General features: G+C 41.6%; 1 protein-coding gene across 4 annotated transcripts; it reads left to right on the forward strand.

Moving 5' to 3' along the window:
* Positions 1-5246: 5246 nt before the first annotated feature.
* Positions 5247-24024, forward strand: kif2a (kinesin family member 2a). Of its 4 annotated transcripts, XM_049579124.1 has the most exons (22): positions 5247-5455; positions 11432-11526; positions 12102-12224; positions 13765-13819; positions 14155-14271; positions 14543-14587; positions 16508-16608; positions 16719-16814; positions 16909-16963; positions 17885-18047; positions 18250-18340; positions 18444-18507; positions 18634-18725; positions 18805-18947; positions 19128-19332; positions 19428-19538; positions 19633-19700; positions 19996-20121; positions 21054-21201; positions 21671-21772; positions 22871-23006; positions 23101-24024. In XM_049579124.1, exons 1-22 carry the CDS (start codon positions 5395-5397, stop codon positions 23184-23186), a joined length of 2283 nt encoding a protein of 760 aa, XP_049435081.1. In that variant the 5' UTR covers positions 5247-5394; the 3' UTR covers positions 23187-24024. The 4 variants fall into 4 exon arrangements, with proteins under 4 accessions (XP_049435081.1, XP_049435084.1, XP_049435083.1 ...); XM_049579127.1 differs by lacking the exon at positions 19996-20121; XM_049579126.1 differs by lacking the exon at positions 14543-14587.
* Positions 24025-24496: the final 472 nt, after the last annotated feature.

Genomic DNA, 24496 nt, shown 5'->3' on the forward strand with positions numbered 1-24496 from the left:
CAACACCTCATTTATATTTATGGTGGATCTCAATGAGGTGGGACAGACCCAAGGTGGAGCGTCCATCACACACGGGGGTTCACTGCACGCACACTGAAACCTCAAAGAACAACTTTGCACCAAAGGTCATTAGATACCATGATTAACTGTAATGCAACAAATATCCGTCCAGTGCTTTTGAATTATCCAAGACTGTATGAATAAACCTGTTTCCATCTAATGAAATCGGTGAGAGAGACCCCCTCAAACATGGTCTGCTCCTGATAAGGGTTATTTAGGGCACAGACAGCTGAGAACTCACTAGCAAATGCCTGATGCCAAAGTGGCGGGAGGGGGGGTTTAAAGGAGTTGTGTATTTGGGGGGGGGGTGTAACAGCTGCAGGACCGCAGAAGAGCCGTGTAGCTTCTGGAAAGAGAATGATCTAGAGCTCCATGAGCTGGGGTTAGGCATTTTGTTGTGATGGTTAGGGTAAAGGTCAGGGTAAGGCAATGCATTAAATCAGTAAGGGTGCTCATAAGTATACAAGTAGCCTATGTGTGCGGGTGTGTGCATGATGAAGACGTACCTTGTGCTGCAGCATTTGTCCTCAAATAAAATGTGTTGCGTCAAGTCTGTGTGCTCCAGTGTATGTTGGATCTAATCTCTAAAGCCTCTCCTGATACAAATGTGTGTGTGTGTGTGTGTGTGTGTGTGTGTGTGTGTGTGTGTGTGTGTGTGTGTGTGTGTGTGTGTGTGTGTGTGTGTGTGTGTGTGTGTGTGTGTGTTTCTGTTGTTTGCATACAGGGACAGGTTGCAGACCCACAGTGATAGTGGATGGGAATAAACACTGGAAAGCTGACAACAGAACTCAGTTTTAGTGTTTTTGGCTTGGTGTCAACACTCAGTGTCACAGTCAAGTGGTTTTAATCTCTAAACCGGCCATTATCTACTGTCATCTGGCTGTTAACTGATAGCCAGGTGACAGATGACTGATAAAATGTACTGATTTGATCATTGTCACATGAAAGACACAGGTCTTACATGGAACAAAGACATATTGTCACTTACAGGATTTTGAAATTCATATGAATCATGCTGTGAATTATGATTCATGCCTTGAGCCATAATTCACAGCATTATGGTATCTTAGACTTGTGAAAACCACACCAGCAAGGCAAAGGAAGCTGACTTTTTTTTTTTTTTTGCATGTGTCTTTTAAAACCCAGGTTACAAAGTGCTTTACAAAAATATAAAAGGTTAAAAGAACAACAGATGAGTACACCACAAACATTACAACAGGAGAATGTAGCACAATAAAAACTAAAACATTTAGAGGCATCACAACTCCGAAATACAGTACATAAATCAAGCACAAAAACCAATAACTGTCACTTGTAAAGTGTGTAATCGGAAGTATCAGGAGGAAGTGTCTCGAGTCAGTGTGTGGTTTCTTTGCAGTCTCGCAGACTTTGTTGGGATGTGGTCAATGTGTCAAAAAGACAGGTTGCCATCTATTACAGTAAATTGCTTACATGCATGACACCCTTCTTGTGAAGTTCACCTCTGACAGGTGAAACAAAGATTCTGGCAGCAACCAGTGTCATAGAGCTAGCACGTCTCTCTGCAGCCATCTCCAGATGAACACTACAAACCGTGAAAAATGCAGAAACAGTTAAAATCTTTGCAGCCCAAAGTGCCTCTGCCCACTGGGTCTGTTAACCTCTGCTTTGCCCCATGTATGTATTGGTATTTTACTGCATCTGTAGATTGAATGATTCATTGATTGATTGATATTTATTTGTGTCATGGCCCCTTACATGTGCCCAGCCCTCATGGGTTTATGAGACACGATTACAATTATGTTGCAGTAACAGTCAAAAGAACATTTTATTTAACCACTCAGTCCAAAAATAGAATACACTGTCTTCTATCTGAGGCCTGGCAAAGAAATTCAGCCACAACAAAAAGGTTCCCTTTCTGACTCAAAACTCAATTTCATGATCATCCAACCAAAAGAAGTCAGTACACATAGAGGTCATCCTGCTGAAGAGTACGTTCCTTATGTCTTCATATACACGTCAGTACAGTTACACAACAAACAAAATCTGTCCTCTTCTGGGGTGGCAATAAACTTCCCAGGCTCCTGAGGGCTCCTGAGGGCAGCTGTGCACACGAGGATCTTTTGTTCATACTGTAGCTATTCTTTATGAGACAATATGTTCATAGTTTTAATTTATACCATATATCAACAGACCATTTTTCTCTAAACATGCAAAACATTTCACTCCTAATCTCCTGAATATCACAAAGTGACCTGTTCTGAAAAACAAATGACAAATTATTCAAATCAAGTCATGATTTCAGTTCATTAGCCCGGGGATGACGGTGGGAGGTGTCCCAATTAATACTCTTTCAGTGAGTCTCTGATCCGACATCTTCACAAGTCTATTCCAAAGCCAAAGCATGAGACATTAATGCCTCATGTTTGGAGACTCCCATCCCATATCTCCACTAATGGAAGTTAATTTATGGACACCCAGGAAAGATCAAATCACTCTATAATGCACTGTGTTACAACTTGTTACTTGTTGCCAGGGGCAATGGATGGCTTCAGATAATCTATTTGACTAATGTTTAATTTAACCTGTAATTCAAATGTGCATATGGCCTCAGTGGGGTATTTCCAAAACCTTTCTTCACTCCCATGAAGAGCCATGTAATGCATGACAATGTGGGGAAAGTACAGACAATTTGTAACATCGTCTTTGCTACTCAGATTTGTCACAGCCGTAAATGACACTGTTATATCAATGTAAATGATGTGGTCACCTCATAGAGGATGTTCAGCTATATGGGCAGTGGGTATAATGGTTGCATTCGGAGCTTGGGCTCCTAGTGGACTACTTGAGTCCTGCTGCCACCAGGTGGCATTAATCCATCCACTACAAGAGAGCCACAATTGTACACCACTAAAGTGGAATTAACATGTTTAGTGTGCCACACAGTGGTGGAAGAACAATTAAGATTCTTTACCAGAGTAAATGTTGCAAGACTACAGTGCAAACACACACTTTAATGTATAAGCAGAATTTTAATCATGCAGATAATCAAGCTGACTCTAACTCTTACATGTTGAGTAGTTTACTCTATAGCAATGCACCGTATTGTATGGAGTAGGTGTTGTATGTTTACAGTGTTAATCTACAAAGTAGTAACTATACCTGTTGAGTGAATGTAGTGGAGTAAAAAGTGCAATATTCCATCTAAAGTGTGGAATAAGTGTAACACAAACTGGAAAATAAACAAATTGGAACACTAGTGTAAAGCACAAGCAGTGGGGGAATATAACTAGCAAGCAAGCAAGCAAGCAAAACTTTATTTATATAGCACATTTTATTCCAGGTGGAAGCACAATGTGCTTCACAGAGCAAAAAACAATCAAATAGTTACAGCCATCAAGTAATCAGTAAAACTATATAACTGTATAACTATTATAAAAGATAAACCCATAAGAGTAAGAATAAAATAATAGTTGAGAGCAGAAATGGACCGCTAAAAGATAAAAAAGATAAAATCATTAAAATAATTAAAACCAGTAAAACCAGTCGACCAGACTACCGAAAGGCATAGCTAAAAAGGAAAGTTTTGAGTTTAGTTTTAAAAGAAGCTAATGTTGGAGCAAACTTAACTGGGTAGGCTGCTCCATCGGCTTGGAGCATAAGAGCTAAAAGCAGCCTCACCAATTTTCATGGAGACCCGGGGAATAGCCAGACGGCCTGTTGCAGATGCAGTGTAATGACCTCAATACAGGTGTTATGTGGTTGTGTCTTCTTTTTCTCGTTAAAACTCTAGCTGCTGCATTCTGGAGTAGCTGCAGTCAATCAAGATGCTTTTTAGGTATTCCAGTGAGCAGTGCGTTACAGTAGCCTAGCCGACTGGAGATAAAAGCATGGATGAGTCTTTCAGCGTCATCCTGGGATAAAAAGCTCCTAATCTTATTAATATTTCTTAAATGATAAAAAACAGTTTTGACTATGTTGCTAATGTGGCTCTGGAAGGTGAGGTCAGAATCAATGATGATGCCAAGGTTTCTGACCTGTGTAACATTTTCCAGAGCCAATTCTGACAATTTAGAAGATACTTCCTGTCTGTGTGCTTTCGCCCCGATAGCCATGATTTCCGTTTTATCATTGTTTAATTGTAGAAAATTACATGACATCCAGCTATTTATATCCTTGATACAGTCTGCAAGCGTGTCTATAGGGCTCAGGTTATCGGGGGACAGGGAAATATACAGCTGTGTGTCATCAGCATAATTATGGTAGCATACATTGTGTTTCCTGATAATTTGACCCAGGGGCGACATGTACAGATTAAACAATAACAGACCTAAAATTGACCCCTGGGGGACACCACATGAGATTAAAAGATTCTTGGAGCTAAAATTCCCACTAAGTAGGCGACAATTTCCTCACGTACTGTGCTTAAGTGCAGTTTTGAGATACTTGTACTTTAATTCCTCGACATTTCAAAGGCAAACATTCTACTTTTTAATCTACTACATTTATTTGAAAGTGTCATTTGTTACGTGTTACATGGCAGATTAGATTATTAATAAAAAAATATATAGAAATGAACTTGAAAAATGATTATTTAAGATTACGCTACCCACCAATTTATTAAGTGATTAATATGAGCTCCAGTTTTACCACCTGCTGCCTTACAGCAATAAACACGTTAATGCATCATTAACTCTGAAAAGGGCCATTCTGCAGAATTAGTAATTTTACATTTGGAATTTTAAGTTTTTTGGAGGCTAATACATTTGTACTTTCACTTGAGTGATATTTTGATTGCAGGACCTTTACTTGTAACATTGCACTGTTTATACTTCTACTTTTTTCCACCACTGAGTACCCTTTAATTAGGCTCCCTTTTGCACTTGTGTAAATGCATTAACATTCCACAACTGGTGTCATACATATTCACAGGCATCAGACTTAGTGCACTTTATGTAAAAATGCAGTAGGGCTTACATGGTAGTACAGCCATTTTATTACTGTCTGTTTCTACAGTTAATTGGAATTCCTGTCATTAGGTTTGTATGGGGACATGTCTGTCTGTATCTATATTATAAAATACTTTCCATCAAGAACCAAATGTAACTGCAAGACCCAATTGATTTGGACATGCTACAGAGAAGAGGATCTATCTGCAAATTTTGTCTGATTTTATTTTGAAAAATACTGGACCCCGGAAATACTTTGCTATTCTTGGTAGCTACGTAATGCTAGCTCATTCTGTTGCCTGCATCTTCCTCCCCGACCAAAGACTGCTAAACAGAAGAAGCTGCTTTTACCCGGCTCATAATAAGTCTTTGGTCCTGTTTCTGTCAGTCGTTTAAGTAATGTAGAATGGCGTCGTGTTTTGGGAAGATTGTCGTCGGTACTTATGTGGAGATAAAGCGCAGTGATGGTAAGTTTCACCCTGTGTGTTCTTTCGCACTGTGCAAGTTGTTTAAGGATCTTTGTTGCTGGGGTGCTGTTGAATACAGCAACCGTTGTTCCTGGCTGCAGAGCGTAACGTTCACGTTAGCTGCACGAAAACATTAATATTAGCTGTCAGGGCGGAGTGCTTCAACATGGCTAAAGGCTTTGAATGAGCTCTCTTATCTTTGTTAGCTAGCTTCTCTGAGACATTTGCCGCTAGCGGTTGACTAATTTCGTTAGATAGCGTCTAATGCTTTTAATTAGTTATTAACGAAGCTAAACCACAAACGTTAGTGCCACGTTACCCAAAAAAGGTATCCTATCATGGAACTGAATTTTAACATTAGCTAAGCTAGCTAAATTGCTAACCAAGCTAACGTTAGTTCGATAGCAACACTAGCTTGCCGTTAGCTAAACGGCTAACATTAGCCAATGTTACCGGCTTTATTACAGCAGCAACTCTGTAGTGAAACCCTACCACCATCCATTTAGTTAACGAGTAGTTTCCCCTTTGGCTGTAATTTATGCCCATTTTAATTCATTCATAAAGGTTATTAAATGTTCACTGAGCCAACTAAACTAACGTCAGCCACTAACATCTGTTTATCCTAAACCAATTTTTGAAATAGAAATTAGCCACACTGATATGTAGGCCTGTTAAAAATAACATCAGACAAACGTATGTTGTAGTTGTAGTTACTACACTTGTTATGTAGATACTTGTGGTTCTTATGAGGACAATTAATATTAGGTAGTGTTAAGTTATGCTAAATGAATGAAGTCAAAGAAACAGTGGTGTATAAACGCCTATGACAGTCCTGTGTACTGCATATTGTAAGCTGCCATGAGGAAGAAGCTGGGATTGCAGTACACTCTCTTTAACTTCAGCTTTTTCCAAGGGTTAACAGATGAGTAGACAGGGAAGGGGAGAGGCGGCTTGCTGTATGACTCTTCTCTATGTGAATGTCAGCTTTATTCTGCCTTCCCTGTGTAGTTACGGAGCATTGCTTCAGGGCCAGGCAGCCAAAGATGACTGTAAGTTTGTGTCATGCCTGCTGGCCCTTCCAGGGTTAGGCTACACCCAGTTTGGCGATAAACCCTGAAACAACAAATACTCTTTTGAACAAAGCACTTGACTGAAAACAAACCGTTCAAAGCTAGTGGCAAGGGTGTGTTTTTTAACTGCTGTATTGGGTGTTTGTTGTTGATGATAATGTTGTTAACTCCATCATCCCTGAGACATCTGATCACACCATCCTCACTGTATAAGAAACGCTCAGCAGGCCTGGAGAGAGAAGAGGTTCTGTCCATCCATTTCCCAGCTGGTTAGTGTTGCATCCAGAGCAGGGATTGCCCTCTCTCTGGGGGGTTGGTGGCAGCGCTGGTTCAGATTCAAGCCAGATTCAGGCCACCACCCCATCTGTTGCGGCCAGCTCCCTAGATTCTGCCAGGAGTCTCTCTCGCTCCCCCTGCATTTTTTTTCCTTTCACAGTCATTCCTCATGAGAGCAAGATCTAACAGAGCATTTGTGCAATTAAGTAAATATAATTTCTCACTTTGGTTTGGTTTGTGTGCTGGTTTTTAATGTGATTATAGATCCCCTGTTTCATGTTGGGCATGGATTATCTGTTGTTACTTGGTATTTGTTTTTGAGTGAAGGGTAGTAGTGTCTTTTGTAGTAGAGTACTAGAGAGACATATGTCACCTTCCAGCTTAGTGATTATGGACTGCATCATTTCTCTCAATCTGTGACATGTTGACACAGTTTTGTTAATGAGTGCCTTTGGTTTTGTAGTGAAAGTGATGCTGTGAAAGCTATGTTTGTTCATCAGACTGAGCAGAGCTTGAAGCACCCCCTCATAAGCCCCTTCAACTACTGGTAGGTGTCAGACTACCCATTGAGCCAAGTACTGGTATAAAAGTGGGACACAGTTGATTGTGCATTCAGTTACAGAAAATCAGCATATCAGCTGCTGCAAGACAAGCCGGTGTGTGACTTAGCATATCAGATCATGTAGCTAGCTAGAAATAGTGTGTGAGTATGTGTGAAGTAGCTTGGCGGGCTGGTACACTTTACTGACTTCTGGGGAGAAATGAAATGTTCCTTTCATCAGCAAAGTCTGAGTGCACAACTACACAAGAGTGTGTCTGGATCTTGTATGAGACAGTGTCTGGCACAGGACAGCTGCTGTGCCCTTGAACCTGTCTGAAGGCTTTTTACTTGCGCTGCTCAACGATTGATGATTAGATCACAAGGCAACTGGCATAAGGTAATCAAATCTGATTATCAGTTAAGACACTTATCAACTACAAACACCAATTATTTGCTATTTTTAAAAATAATTCTCTATAAATGTCACCTACATAGAGCTATTGCAATGTTTTGTTTTTTTATTTGAACTTGGACTATAGTAATTAAATGGTAATGATAATTAGAAAATATCTGGATGGTGAAAGTTATTCTTACTGTAAAAAACGCTGTCTTGGTGATGGTGTAGAGCAAGCTTCTGCACCCCCGGTTCTCTTAGCGTCTGGCTGCAACAGGTTAGTCGAGCCCCCTAAATTACCATTGTTGTGCATCACATTACTGTGGCTGGGGCCTCAATTTGTTTATAGTATGCACATTTGGTAACTGTAGAGTAGCCTTTACTCATGGGGAATTGCTCTCACTTCTACTTTATGAATTTATCATGGCATCAAGCCCAGTATTTTGTCCAAAAGTTCTGTTTATTCGTGTTTCTAGTAAAACATCTGCCAGGATGTGAATCTGTACTGAGGTTCACACTCTCCATTCTCCACATTATCCTGGTCATTATATCAAGATACACTGTATTATGTAAACAATAAAGATGAAGTGCTGTCAACACTTTCAGTATAGTTGTCGCCGTGTACTGGTTGATACAACAAACACTCAGCAGAGTTCCAAAGAAATGGTTGACTTCACGTAACGTTTATTTCTGTCAGTGGTTTACTGTTGTAATTTCATTTGATCAGTCCTCCTCTGTGATTCCCATTGGAACAGGCAAAACTAAAATGTGTGTTATTTAGGTATGAATGTGCTTCAAATCGTACTTAAGCTTTACTGGATGTTACGTTACCTAAAAACCTTTCGACGCAACTGGTTTGGAGGAAGTTGTTGCTCTGTCACAGTCACATGAACCAATAGGAAGGTTGTGGTCTCAAATTTAACCACTGCCTTTAGCCAAAGGAAGCAGCAGTGATTTGTCGCTGTAAATCCTCTGAGTGCTGCAGCCACTGATGCAGTATGGTGTGCTCTCTACTCTCTCCTTAAGTAGAAGTGTGACAACAAGCACCACGTGCCTGTTGTTCCTGCCACCTTTACTCTTGCCAAGGTTGCTTTGTAACCTACCGTGTCACAGCTCAACAGTGGATTGCACTAAAGTTCACTAAAGAGATTGGCATGCAGGTGACAGATTAAAGGAAACTTTGAATTAATGAAGAAACACAACAATTGCAGATGTCTCCATTCAGGGCACAAGCGGTGACTTAATAGTGGAAATATGAAATGATGTGAATCATGTGATCAAGGCTTCACGGTCAGCAGATCTCCATTCATGTAGAGATAATTTTGGATTGGTGCTCTTTACCATCAGCATCAAATGAGGGAATATCTTTTTGTAAAAACAGTGTTAATCCCAACAGTAGAGTTACAGAGACTTGGAAAATTAATGCCAAGGTGCACTGAAGCTGTTTTGGCAGCTTGTGGTGGCCCTGCACTTTAAATATGTCACTCATGTTTGTAGTTTGTTGTAAATATTTTTGTTATTTAGCTCTCATAATGCTGTCCTAATCAGCTGTTGTCATCCATGTTGTAACACTGTGACTTACCTGAATGTGGCCCAGATATAGTTCACTTAGTTTACTTTCAATTAGACTATTTTTCAAAGCTTTTGTCTCTGTTATTACGAGCTCTGGGACTGAACACTGTCTGGCTCTGGATATTTATGGGGAACATAGCCATTTAATGGAGGGATGGCGAGTAGGGCTGGGTTGTAAGGTTGACATCATTATCGCTCATTAAATTTTTATGGCAGCGCCAGTGGTATATATGGTTCATGTGTGCAAAATGATCAAATGATTGTTGCATTTACATATGTAACAGTGTTAATTCAGATCATGTCACTTGTTATTTTTGGGGGGGTAAAATGCAGTCTTTTATACTGCAGAATGTATCATGTAGTTTAACAGTATTGTGTAGTCATCGTCAATCAATGTTAATGAATTAAATGTATGCAATATCAAAACTGCATTTGATTTAAAAAGTGTAGTAAGTTTATTCTTTTGTTAATATATAAGATATGTCTCTCATCTTAAGGCAGAGGTTCCTGATCTTTGGAGTAAAGGTTTTCCCCCACCATTTTATTTTAAGAAACTAGATTTGCTTTTTTTGTGTATTGCCAAACAAAACCATTGTAAGGTAAATCAGTGAAATGTTCAGCAGCTGAGAACACGAAAAGCATCTTTGCTCTCCAGCTCCCTGTGTGTCTCTGAATAATGGATACAGGAACATGGTGTTTCCCTGGACTGTGCTGGGAATTTACAGCATAGAGTCGGATCCACGCAGACAAAGATGGGAGGGCAGAGCAAGCTCTTTACAGCTGGTATTATTACGCTGCAGACAGAGAGGAGAGGTGGAGAGAAGCATGCAGGCTTGCAGCAGCAGTGCTTGTCTCTATTATCAGTGGTTGTCCCCAGCAGGTCATTATCAAACCCCATACTAATGCCTCGCTTTCCTTTGAAAGTTAGGACCCAATTGCCGCCTGATGTTTAAGATGTTGAGGTCAAAATAAAATGTGCTGTTAGTATAAATGTGAGCACAGATTTGATTTAGTGCACTAGGGCATCATTTAACATTGTGCTGTGTAACGAGCTGTTTGGACAATAGACATTTATAGAATGATGATATAAATGGTAATGTGATTAAGTTGAAAGCTGCTAAACAATAAACTTGTATCGCCACCCTGCCCTATTTGCATCTGCAACTTGAAATATGAACCCAGCAAATCAGTATGTCCTGAGATGACCAAAAATATGTACTACATTCTGTGTCACTTTTCAGGTTTTCGAAAATTTATTTAGACGTTAACGTTTCGGGCTCCTCATCAGACAGACAGAAGCCCGAAACGTTACGTCTAAATAAATTTTCAAGGAGCAGCTTCTGGTGTGCGGACCTTATCTTTTATTTCATACTTACCTTTTGGTCCAGCACCCAGCATTAAGTTTTTGGGATGTGCGTGCTACCTTTACCTGTTACTTTTCAGGTTTTCCCAACATTGCTGCATTTCCAAATGAAAAACAGTTGTAATGTAACAGGCCTATGTATAGATTAGGGTTGGAAAATAACTTTTTTGTCCACCTGCTATGGTGGCTGGTGGATCCCAAAATCTACTAGCCACTCCATAGATTGTCATTGTTCTCTTGGCTGGTGATTGAAGCAACTAGGAGCCACTTGAATACTTTACCTGCATTTGGCTGGTGGCTGGTTCTAATTTCCAACCCTGGTGCAGATCTGATCAGGCTTGCAGGTGGTAATTAGCCCTTTTCTAATATACCCTGCTAAATACATTACCCTGCTAATACCCAAGGCAAGGTATTAGTGAAATCCATTTTATGTTAACCTGTATATATATATGTGTGGCTGTAAAAGAAAAAAAGAGAACAAAAATACATTAGTGTTGATTTATATTTAATTATCCTTGTTATCTCCTTTTCATCACTAAAACATGAGGTGGTGAGTAGCAGATAGCATTAGCATGCTACTTATAAACAATTAAAATATTGCCACAGTTATTGCTACCTTGCCAGAGCCTTAAAAGAATGTGGACCCTAGTTTGGGCCTTTTGTAAGCACTGCCTTCACCTTTAAGTGTTAGTCTGACTTATCTGATGTTAGTCTGACTTATCTGATGTTTGTGTTTTCCCTGTCTATGATACTTTCACAGGACGCATACACCAGGCAATGGTGACCTCCCTGAATGAGGACAACGAGAGTGTCACAGTGGAGTGGATAGAAAATGGAGACACAAAAGGGAAAGAGGTAAATGACCATGTATTACCACTCAGAGCACCGGCATGTGCTTTTACTTTTCACAGTAATGAATAATGGATTAAAAGACATCCAGGAGCTGTGGTGATTGCACAACCAGCTTGCATGTACAACAGACATCAGACCTCTCAGTACACTGATGTTCATGACACACACAGCCTGTAACTCTGGTCATAGGACCCACACTGTGTATACTTAACAGCATATCCAACTTCTCAGCTATGAATTCTCGTGTGTACTTTGTTTTTGTACATATCATATATGGTATTTGCTAGGCCAACTAATATGCTGGCCTAGTGTATGACTTGGTGTTAGATATTTCTGATATACAGTTAATAAATTGGCAATATGACATTTAGGCTACCAAATCCGGAATGCAAAAATCACTTTACCACACTGTGACTTTTTGGTATCAACCCGTGTATCCTTAAAAGGTGGCTGGTAAAAGTTCATTGTTTCCTCATTCACACAGCAGCGGTCTACATGAATAGAGTCTAATGCCAAACATCAGTTAATTGGCACACATGTAATGCTGTTGGTATTAATACTCCTCTGTTTCTGGACAGATTGACTTGGAGAGTATATTTGCACTTAACCCAGATGTGGCTCCAGATGAGGAAATTGCCCCTAGTCCAGAGACTCCACCCCCACCTACACCCACATGTGTGAAGATCAACAAAATTGCAAAGGTGAGAACCAGTGTGCCACCCCATGCCCCATTTCCCAGAGGAAAGAAAATCTACTAACATGGCTTTTGTCTTTAGTGGTAAGTTTTCAATCGACATTCATTGCTGGGACAAATTTTTCTGCAGTAGTCGCAAGTATTTATTGGCTCCAGCTCCAGTCGATAGTGATGGAAACATGACAGCCGGGTGGACGTGCTAATTTTTGCCCATTTTACAGCACGACCGTCAGTAACCTCTGTGACTCTTTGTCATCTCAGCCACAAATGCGGTCTGTCTCTTTCTAAGCAGCGCTCGAACATCATCCAAAATTAGTCGGTCCCAAGTTTGAAAGAGGAACTAAATGAGTAACTGATTAAGACTGTTGAAACAAACTTTCCTTTTCTTTTAATTCTCTCCCTCCATGTGAGGCAGACTCCATCTAAAGTGCTGAGACGTGAGACTATGTGGCTGCAGTTAGCTGGAGCTTAATATAGATCCTTCTAGGTAACTAATTGGTCCTGTTAAGTACGCTGTGTGTGTCACGTTAACACGGATTGGTTTGGAAAATACTGCAGTTGTGATTTAACCTGTGAGGCAATGGCATACTGTAATGTTGGCCTGCAACAGTTACATAATTGAAGTGCTGTTTGGTTGTGAAGCTCCATAACCTGTAAAGTAGATCCAGTGATACAGCAAATCCATAACTTGCACAGGAATCATCCTCAAAAACCAAGTTGCAAGCTTTTATGATTTGGATATGGTCTAGTCTCATTCTTTTTTAAATGGAGTTTAGGATTTGTGCATTTGCAGTGTCATCACTAACATAAGTGTGGACAGAGGAGGCCTCTGTACTCAGCACTAATCAGATTCTCAGGCTTTGTCTATTTCTGTATCTGTACATTACAGAAGCAGTTGAAAACTTAATGGTGGGAAAAGGATGTGTTTCCTTTTTCAGATCCAGAGCAGCTATGAAATATGTAAAGGTGAAATTAGGAGGAGACAGTGCAGACACATGGATGCCAATCACTCCCACATTTTTTGGATGTGTCCAGATATTTCAATACCCAGTGATATCAAGGTTCTGTATTCCCAGTGCAGTAAGGGAAGATGTGATTTAATAAAAAAGATTGGTATTTGTGTAAAGTACTGTGTATTGCCGGTAAGAAAGCGATTACAAAGTACGGGTACAAATCTGAGCCTCCAAGCCTTAAACAATTGATGGATATAATCAAGCAGAACTTCATAATGGAAAAGATTACTCTTTCTCTGGGGTCTAGAGGAGCAGTATTCCTCAGAAAATGGGAGAAATGGACTGTCTTTATTTCAGAGGAAGTGGACACAGCTTCACTGTGAATGTCAGTGGACAATAAAAGGACAATGAGCACGTAGACTCATGAATAATCAGCTGGTGTGCCCCCACACTGTTGTGTTCATGCTTTGTCTAAAGATCTATTAAATATTTTAAATAAAGAGTTAAAAACGGAATTAGGACTCTTGGAATCACCACACCCTAATCCTTTTACCCTCGAATATCTCACTGTAGCTTTTGTCTTTTTTCTTGCAGAACCGTCGGACGATAGCACCTTCTAAGAATGATACTCCGTCCAGGGATAATAGAGGTTTGTTTCATGCACGTCTTGGTGAATAGTTTAAGTATCTGTTCATAATGTTTTGATCTTAAATCTTGACGGTGAATTTAGGAATCATAAAGAAAAGCAATGGTGAATACATACAAAACACATGGTCGTGTCAGATCACTTATAACTCTGATCTTAAGTTGTTAATTTGGGGTGAAAGTCACCCATGGTTTAACAAATTTTAATTGAATTTGGTAAGGCTTAATTTTAAGTTTAAGGCAATGGGTTCAGTTTTAATACCAAGTTCAAAAGTGCTGCGTTTGCTGCATGCGATTTAAAATGTTTCTTTCTTAATCTTTGTGGTTTTGTGTCTTCAGTGATTCCGACCCGGGCCAGACAACCACAGCCTCAACAACCAGAGCCTGCACCACCACCCCCGTCTCTGCAGCCTTCACAGCCCACTCAAGCTCAGACACAGCAGCAACTGCAGAATGGTAACATGGTCGAAAAAGAGTCATTTGTTTTTAATTAAACAGAACTGTGATCTTTCTCCAGAGGAAAAAGTATTGTCAGGCAGCCAGCTGTAAGCATTTGGTTTACAGATAACTAACTCTCTATGGGTTTGAATGCAAAATCCAGATGTGTTGCATGCTGTCGATTGAATTGTGAATCACCATCACTTTTTAACATTTACATTACTTTTGATTTAGGCCATCTGTAAAACTATTAATGTCTCATTTTTTGTCGACCACGTGTTTATCACAGAATCCTCACATCACCCGATATCCAGAAAGGAGTTGGGACAGCTTTGTATGTATCACCTGCATGTTTCCCCTGCCCTCAATGCCTCGTGGTGATTCGCATAGAGCTCCCAATAGTAACTGAGAGTCCTCTAGTCTTACGAGAAGCTTGTACACCCAAAATGTCTGACAGATACTATTCAGAGCTGTGGTGTGGTGGTGAAGTAGCACAAACCCAATCCATCCAGCAGACAGGCTTTCTGGGTATTAGACAGGGAGAGGAAAAAAACCCATTTGTGCTGCTGGTTGACTGCGCTGTCTTTTTCCGGTCTGCTTTCTGCTGAGTCACACACAAGCACACACGTGGAAAAGCCTGTGGCACTGTGTGTTACTCCTCAAGGCTCAGACGGCAACAATAACCTTTTTCTTTATCCTCCATTCCTTCCAACTGTAATTTGATGAACTAAGAGGGGAAGGAGGGAAACGCCCTGTTCCCCCTCCTCACCCCTCAGCTCCCACCACCGCCTGTGAGACAGAGCAGCCCCACAAGTAGCGATGGTGCTGCCTCCCTCTTAAACTGCCTTGTCCCGGTGCTGACCCAGCTCATCTTCTCCTCCCAGATTAGAGCAGATTATTAATCCCTCTGCTCTGATAGTCTGGGTTCTCCGGGGCTGGAGCCAGCGGCAGGCCAGGACTGTATTACAGAGCTTCGGCCAGGCTTTACGTGGGAAGCTGGGGCTGGAGCTGCGAGCCGGGGCTAATCAGATAACACTGTTTTTTATGAACTCAATCATAAGTGGCTTTTACTCACATGTTTGCTAACCAAGTGTTCTCTTATCATGGTTACTAATAATTTGTGATTGACCTGACACAACACTAATCTGTGGGTGTGCTGTGCTGGGAGATTTGGAATAAGCTTCTGGTTAATTGCTGGTTGATTTAATCAGTTTTCCAGTCATACTTGATTTGAAACCATCTCTTATTTTGGTAACACAAGGCATTTATGTGACATTGTGAGTGATGTGTTTTAGCAGTCCCTTGTTCCAGTGGTGTTTTAGTGCCGGGACACATGATGCGTCTTTTACTGCCTGGATAACGTGAGGTCGGGTGCTGGGTACTTCTCCTGTGCCTACTCTGTGCCAACTTTCAAGGGCGCAGAGGCAGGTTGCCCCTGACGTTGCTAAGCGACCACAACCGGCACCGTATCATAGCCTACTTACCAGAAATCCAGAGTGTGGAGCTGATCTTCTTAAAGGCTTTGTTTTTTAGGTGTATAATAAGATGTAGTCTGTGATACGGATCGTAAAGCTCTCGGTATCCCTGTGTTAAAATGGTCAACTTCTCCTTCATATTTAACACAGACTGATATTTACCAAAGAAAGGAAAGTGAATGGTTGTTCCTCACCACGTGTGTGCCAGTGTTACATTCCAGAAATTGAACTTTGTGGGGCATCGGTGGCTTAGTAGTAGAGCAGGCGCCCCATGTACAAGTCGGCCCGGGTTCGACTCCAGCCTGTGGCCCTTTGCTGCATGTTGCATTGTGCCTTATGCGCATCTCCATTGGCAACAATGCAATGAGGCCGCAAGAAACATATGCATATAAACAGCCCCTTGGGATGCAGATAGAAGGGATAGATGACAAGAGAAGGTTTTAAACATACTGCAAAGGCCTTTTGTGTGTTATGTAGAGAAAGAAGTCAGTGTAATACTGGAGGCACTGTGTGCCAGCCACCGCATCCTGGTCTGTGCTTGAGCGCCATCACAGCTCTGCTTTGTTGGAAATAGCCCAAAGTCTCCCTTCTGGTTGAAGGACTACTATGAGAGAAGAAAGACTCACTGAGAGAAATATGCAGCTCAAGCCAAGGGAAAAGACAGAGGAAGTAGAAGAGACTGTTGGGATGGGGAATGAGAGAGGAAGAGACCCTCTCACAAAGAAAGGCACATCCTGTTAAAGGCAGTAGAGTCACTGTTTTTCTTGTCTTTATGGCAGCGAGGAGGAAGTCAAACTGCGTGAAGGAGGTGGAGAAACTGCAGGAGAAGAGAGAGAGGCGCCGGCTTCAGCAACAGGAGCTCAGGGAGAAGAGAGCTCAGGTGCGTAAATATTATTCACCTTTTGTCCCTCCCTGACATTGACATGATGTGTTGAAATAGATCATTTGCCTTTTGATGAATAGACTGACACCTTATTCTGTCACATTTAGGAGGTGGACACCACCATCCCTAACTATGAGATCATGTACATGATCCGAGATTTCCGAGCCAGTCTGGACTACCGGCCTCTGACCACAGCAGATCTGGTGAGTAAATGTAAATTTTCCCTCATTCGTGATCATCAGATGTTTACCTTCAGCAGCAATGTAATAAAATGTCCTTCTTTGTTGCATTGTCCAGATTGAGGAGCACAGAATATGTGTTTGTGTGAGGAAACGTCCACTAAACAAGAAAGGTAAGAGAAAACACCCAGCACAAAGCGGCACACAGCGCAGTGCAACATTTTATGCTTGTTTCAGGCCGAGACAGTTTTCATTTCCACAGCCAGCACCCACATTGTGTAATAAGCAAATATACTTGCACCCATCTGTGCATCCATCAGTGTGTCACTCTAAAAATGAGGTATGGTCAGGTACATTGTTTGCATATTTCTATTGTGTGGCAGCAGAAAGCAGTTGCGCCACTGACCCGCAAACACCTGGTCGTCAGAATGGTGCAGTATTTTCCTGCTATTTGAAGGGTGCATTATTCAGATAGTAAGATGCGCCTACATCAGTGAGTTCAGCACATTTACACACTCCTTGTTACACACACACGGACGCAGGGATGTGTTGTGGGTGGATGAAATAATACATAAATAATGAGGAAATTATTAATTACTTTGTCTAGAGCTGCTTTCCGCTGCTCGTCTGCAGCAGACTCCCCTTTAGAAGAGGTGCTATGCACATTAATGATAAAGAGCGGCATATCTTCATTATTTATTTCAAAAGCTTAAAGTTTAGTTCTGTTTTCTCTGTTAAGGTAACTGCTCACTTCTCCATTTCGCCAAATCCTCCTTATCAGGTCCAGGCACACCTGGCTTTTAAAGGGAATTGGAGATGACATTCTTATTAGTTAAATGATTAATTAAGGTACTAAATACCACCCCTTTTCCACTTGTGCCTAACTCTGTACCCAAATTATGTAGCGTTTAACTAGCAAAAGTGGAGTTAGACACGCCCTAAATGTTCTTGCTCCATGCACTTTAGACTAAGCACTATAAATTGTTTAAATAGGATCCATTGTCCTCTATCAGTAACAACATTATGCATCACTGTGTGTGGTACTCTATTTAAGTATACATGTGATTGAAAGTCTTGCCTCTGCTGCGTTCCAGAGCTGGCCATGAAGGATTTGGATGTGATCACCATCCCTAGTAAAGATGTGGTGATGGTTCATGAACCTAAACAAAAAGTGGACCTGACCCGCTACCTGGAGAACCAGACCTTCCGCTTTGACTACGCCTTTGATGACAGCACCACCAATGAGATGGTTTACAGGTGTGTAACAAGAAGTCAGCAAACAGACCAAGCTGTTTCATGTGCCTGCTCTAATAATTAACAGCAGTTACATGTGACTAGTCAGTGTGATGAGGATAATACATAATTTTACAAAACTGAATTAACATTCTTGTTTTGTGTACATGATGGTTACATGTTACATGTTGTAGGAACTAAATGTGTGTTCTGTCTCATCCTGCAGGTTCACCGCCAGACCCCTAGTGGAGACTATTTTTGAGAGGGGCATGGCCACCTGCTTTGCCTATGGGCAGACAGGCAGTGGAAAAACGCATGTAAGTCACCTTCAAAAAGCCAACGCTACATCACCTACTAGGGATCTGCTCTATTTTATTACCCTTGCATATGATTTTAAAAAATCCCTATATTGTATTTTAGACTATGGGTGGAGATTTCTCGGGGAAGAACCAAGACTGCTCCAAAGGAGTTTATGCATTAGCTGGTAAGTTGTTGCTTTATGTGCAAATTTATTAGTGAAGGCACTCTAATAAAATGAATTTGGTTGTTATGTTAAAGGGATGGGTTTGCTTATATGACATTTTTAAATCTTTAATCTTTTTTCATGCAGCTCGGGATGTATTTCTCATGTTGAAGAAACCCAACTACAAGAAGTTAGATCTACAAGTGTACGCAACCTTCTTTGAAATCTACAGTGGAAAGGCAAGTGACGTGTAATCATTTTTGTTTTTCCCCCAAAATAAAACATGAACCAGTGCTGACTATGTGTATGTATCGTTAGGTGTTTGACCTGCTGAATCGTAAAGCTAAGCTGAGGGTGCTGGAGGACGGGAAGCAGCAAGTGCAGGTTGTGGGGCTTCAGGAGAAGGAGGTCAAGTGCACAGAGGAGGTCTTGAAACTCATAGAAGTGGGCAACAGCTGCAGGTAAGACAACAGGAACTTTGTCGCTCAGTCAGTATTATTGAAGCAAGACCAGTACATGTTACTATGATCAAAACATAACACTTACTTTCCCTCTTTCTCTGCTGCAATTGTTCTGTTCTTGGTCTCTTCACCCGAATCTGCCCTTTGTTCATCTCTGTGTCTCATTCCTCTCACTCCCAGGACATCAGGGCAGACGTCAGCCAACGCCCACTCATCTCGCAGTCACGCCGTTTTCCAGATCATTCTTCGGAGGAAGGGGAAGATGCACGGCAAGTTCTCCCTCATTGACCTCGCAGGTAACGAGAGGGGGGCTGATACATCGAGTGCCGACCGCCAAACTCGTCTGGAGGGAGCTGAGATCAACAAAAGCCTGCTGGCCCTCAAGGTTTGTGGGGAGCAATGGCAGTGACTCTGTTTTACACTGTGAATTCCAATTCGTTTTACTTACCAAACAATGTGTCTCTGCTCCTCTTGTTTCAGGAGTGCATCAGGGCACTTGGCCGTAACAAGCCCCACACTCCATTCAGAGCCAGTAAGCTCACCCAGGTCCTGAGAGACTCTTTCATTGGGGAAAATTCACGCACATGCATGGTCAGTTCATTGTCTCCATTAATTTCCTGTGTCCATGTCTTCATATCTCTTCCAGATGGTATAAATTTGAATGATTTTCTGTTTGTCTGCACAGATTGCAACAATCTCTCCTGGTATGACATCCTGCGAGAATACCCTCAACACACTACGCTATGCCAACAGGTGGGAATATGTTGACCAGCTGCAGTGATTTGGACAAGGCCTTGTTGCCACAGAAACCAACAGAAATTAAGCAATTTTACGAAGTGATAGTTACTTTAATTCTTCTTTAATCCCCAGTGGCTTTTGTTTAGATCGAAATTAGCTGTACCAATGTTGTACATTTCTCTGCGTACTGTCAGTAGTTCTGTCTGACTCTCCTGTATCCCCTGTCTTCTCTTTTTCCTGCTTTGTTTCCCTCCTCTCTCTCCCGCCCTCCGCTCCTCTGTGCCCTTGTGTGGCTGGTGCCGCTGTGTAGAGTGAAGGAGTTTGGGATTAGTCCGTCGGACATCCCCTTCTCCCAGGGCGGTCAGGGGAGTCGCCCTGAGCACTCGCCCACCAATACCTTTGAGTACGATGACTTTGCTGCTACCTCTCCCAGCAGGTCAAACACTCCCCAAAGCACACGACTGCACGCATACGCACGCACACAAAACACACACAATGCATGCGCTTCCTTCATGTACATGTTACATTGTGACACACATCCATGAGTTCAGCTTTCATTCACTTCATCAGCTGTTCACTGTGGAAAACCTCCATGACTTCTTATCCTATTTTTTTTATCTGCATGACATGATGCCTTTTCATCCACCTTCCCTGCTTTGACTTCCACTCTTATCTTTGGCTAAGCTGTGGACATGACCTTTTTCTTTTCACGCCTGCGTCTGTCCATTTAGGTGTCTTTTATTTGCTCTGTGTGATTCCACCAGCTGTGAGAGTTGGGTGTGATTAGTCACATTGGATACATGGTGGTTAAAATTTGGACTTCATAAAGTGTCCACTGCTGTTTTGTGCCAGTGATGACACTAAAACGTCCACAAAGCTGTTCAGTAAAAGCACCCAGGATGAGCTTTTGTTAGAGCTAACTCTCAGGTGGTAATCCCTCTTAAACAGTCCTAATTAATTACTGCTGTACCTGCAGGTCAGGTGCATGGTGGTAATACCTTATTTGCTCTATGAGGCTTCATTAAATACGAGCTCTGACCATCCGGATGCTAACCCTTAGTGTTATAAATTCCCCCAGGTGACATGTAATGGATTGCATCACAGGTGAACCAGATAAACTGTGTTCTTTCACGGTCTGTCCATTATGAGAATAAACCAAACCTACAGAACCAACACAGTCATCCTTTCCCATGCATGATGTCACTGCTGTCATGATGCTGCCATCCTGTGCTGTTTGTGAACGCCTTTGACTCCCCCCCCTCCTCCTCAGTTAACGTCATACCCCGAATCAAACAGCAGCCATGTTCAGAGTGTGTCTGCGTCGTGAAAGGAAACAGTCCCAACCAGCTTAACATCTTTTCTCCGCAGGGTGAAGGAGCTGACTGTGGACCCCAATCAAGTGATTGAGGGGGGTCGACCCAACATCCACAATGTCAACCAGTTGGATCTTTTGGACGAGGAATGGCTGAGTATCTCGCCGCAGAGAGACGACCTCAAACTGCTCTGTGAGCAGAATGTAAGTACACAGGGTCTGCGTCACCTCATATCGCACAAATATAAACATACAGCATGTTGTGATAGAACAAATTTTGAATATCTGTTTTAGCTAATTTAATGAATTAAAGGAATACTTCAACCCTCAAATAATCATTTCTATATCAGTAATTGATATAGAAATGATCATTTCTATATCAGTAATTGATATAGAAATGATTATTTGGCGGTTGAAGTCTTTCTTTAAGTACTTGTCACCAATTTTGGTCAAGAAAGTTTCCATTTTGGAAAACAATTATCAGCCCATATAGCATGTATTCCAACAACTTATATTTGAGTAATATATGTTGACCTTGTTGCTTGCAAGAAAGCCCAAAATATGTTTTGAGATCTGAATAAAAGGTTTGTTGTGTGTTCAGCTTTTGTTGCTACTGAAGCCATGTGAAGTTTGCTTCTGTGTCCCTTGTTGATCCTGTAAATATGTTTCCCAGGAGGAGGAAGTGTCTCCCCAGCTCTTTACCTTCCATGAGGCCGTGTCTCAGTTAGTGGAGATGGAGGAGCAGGTCCTGGAGGACCATCGAGCTGTTTTCCAGGTCAGAACACTGAGGAAAATATATGTGACTCTTTGAATACGCTTGCTCACATTATGATGTCCACATACATGAAGACAGGTAGATGTCATCTGCTTTAAGGACATTTGTCATTTCTCCACACATTGATGAGGGTAAGCAGATACAGCGGGATTCATACATTTGTTTAAACAAAAAGGATCTTAGGGTGCTTTCACACCTGCCCTGTTTGGTTTGGTTCAGTCGAACTCAAGTTCGTTTGCCCCCTAAGTGTGGTTTGTTTGGGCAAGTGTGAACACGGCAATCACACTCGGGTGCGCACCAAAACAACTGAACCAAGACCTTCTTGAAGAGGTGGTCTCGGTCCAGTTACAAACAAACTCTGGTGCGGTTTGTTTGTGGTGAGAACGTGTTCCAACCTCGATCCGAACCAACTGCAGTCACATTACACATTGTTTGGGTTAAACATGAGCATGTTACAGTCCTGGAGGATTATTAATGTGCACCTCCTCCTGTACTGCCTTAATATGCACATTCAGCACATCCAATGCATCAAAACATTGTTTTCTAGTTGGAGCAGGGCCTCATTTTCAAACTGTGGTTTGACTAAAATGAAAAATGACAGCAATATAGTCCACAATGACCAGCGCTAACATCAACCTGCGTGGTTGTCCCTCCATTGTGACATTAGAAAGTGTCACATTTATCTTGCAAGTGTACTCTTCTTCGTTTTGTTTACTTCCTGGATTTTTCCTGCATGGAAAATCTGACCAGTCAAGAGCAGCTTTCTCATGCAAGGCATTTGATCTGGTCCGCTTGTAAATGCTGCCGTGAGAACACGAACCAACTCTAGGCAATTATGCAACTGTGTAACAAAATTAGTCCCTGATTCCCATCAAAGCAAGACAACTCTAGGTCTGAAAGCACCCTCACTCTTTAACAAAAACGCCTATCTCTGTAGGGATCCTTCCCAAGATACACTTAACACATCTAACACATGCATTAATAACCTCTGTGTGAAGGCTGTTATAATTAAAAGATCAGTCTTCAGTGCTTCTGGTATGATTTCATCTTGGCCTGTCCTAAACTGAATATGCTCCTGTATGTGTCCTCCGTGAGCAGGAGTCTATCCGGTGGCTGGAAGATGAAAAGGTGCTGCTGGAGATGACAGAAGAGGTGGATTATGACGTGGAGTCGTACGCCACCCAGTTGGAGCAGATCCTAGACCAGAAGATAGAAATCCTTACTGAGCTCCGAGGTATGACTGAAACACACGTTGACCTTTTCATGACGACACATCCTGCTCCGGCAAATACTCATCACATTTTTCCGATCCTGTCTTTTCCTCTCAGATAAAGTGAAGTCATTCCGCTCTACACTCCAGGAGGAGGAGCAAGCCAGTAAGCAGATCAATCCCAAGAGGCCACGTGCTCTTTAGAGACAGGAGTCTGAAGAGGTTTAAGTGACACATGCAGAAACATAACCACTAGATGTTTGGCACAACTCGGGCTGTCTCCAGCAGCTGTGAAAATATGAATAAAAGGACAGTCTGACGTACCGACAGGCTCAAGGAATTGCATTTGTTATGATCCCTCTCCTAACAAAACTGGCTGTTCACTCACTATGGTCTCGTTAGAAAAACGTAGGAAGGAAAATAGTGTTATTTCCTTCGTGGAGAATGTTTAGCCTCCCCCTCTCTGTTCTTATTAAATTATTTTCTTTTATACTTGTTTGTACTTTCTTTGAACAGGATATTTTTGACCTGGATTCAGAAGAGATCGTCATTGAACATGTTTTAAGGTTTACCGCACAAAACCAGTATTTCATTTCTGGTTGCTCTGGCTGACATGTCTGCATGTGCACTCTGTGATAGCGTATGTACGCCACTGTCCTCAGTTTTACAGTCGGCACTGTAAAGTCATCTCATTATACGCAGTCTCTTCTCTCTCTTTTCCTTCTTTCTCAGAGCTTTTACCAGTTTGGAAGAAGCCTTTAACCACGGTGTTTCTTTCCTTGTGTCCGAGAGGTTTTTACATGTAGTTTGCTTGAGTTTGTGCCATGTCGTTTTATGTGGCAACCGACTTAAAAACTCTTACTTAACGTAAACCATGTTTTCCACCCCTGTTTAACACTTTGTTATAAAACTGAAACTAGAAAAAACTGCTATTAATAAATGTATAGTGAAGACCACTGATCTACCATCGGTTATGTTTCTCAGTGTTTGCACCGGATGTAATGCTGGATGAAGTAATAAAGATTCATGTGTTTCATTTAAATGGCTTCTGTGACAATGAGTTTTTTCAGTTTTCTGGAGTACGTATACATTTACTGAGAAAAACCACACAGAGACAGCAGCTATGGAAACTGTGTATCAGTATCCATGGTGACATTTGCTTCCTGCTTAACATACAACCCCCCCACCACAGAGACCAATGTGACGGCATGCATTGCAGTTTCTGTGTGTAATATAACCAGGTATTTCTTACCTTACAAGAGAGGTTACTGCTGCAGTAGGTTGAAGACACGCTGGACATCTGAACAGTTGGAAAAATGTAGTTGTATTTATCACACAGCATGTAATATAAGACATTGGGTGCAGTGACTAGACTGGCTAGCAGATGTCACTGTTCTCTGTATGAGATGCTTTGAAACAATGATTTCAAAGTGCTTGGTGTGCTGCATCCTTTCTATTGTGTGCAGGTTTTTTCTGATTGCCCAAGCACCATCTTTGAAACTGGGGGCTGCTTT

Source organism: Epinephelus fuscoguttatus, linkage group LG6 (assembly GCF_011397635.1).
Source record: "Epinephelus fuscoguttatus linkage group LG6, E.fuscoguttatus.final_Chr_v1".
NCBI lineage: Eukaryota > Metazoa > Chordata > Actinopteri > Perciformes > Serranidae > Epinephelus > Epinephelus fuscoguttatus.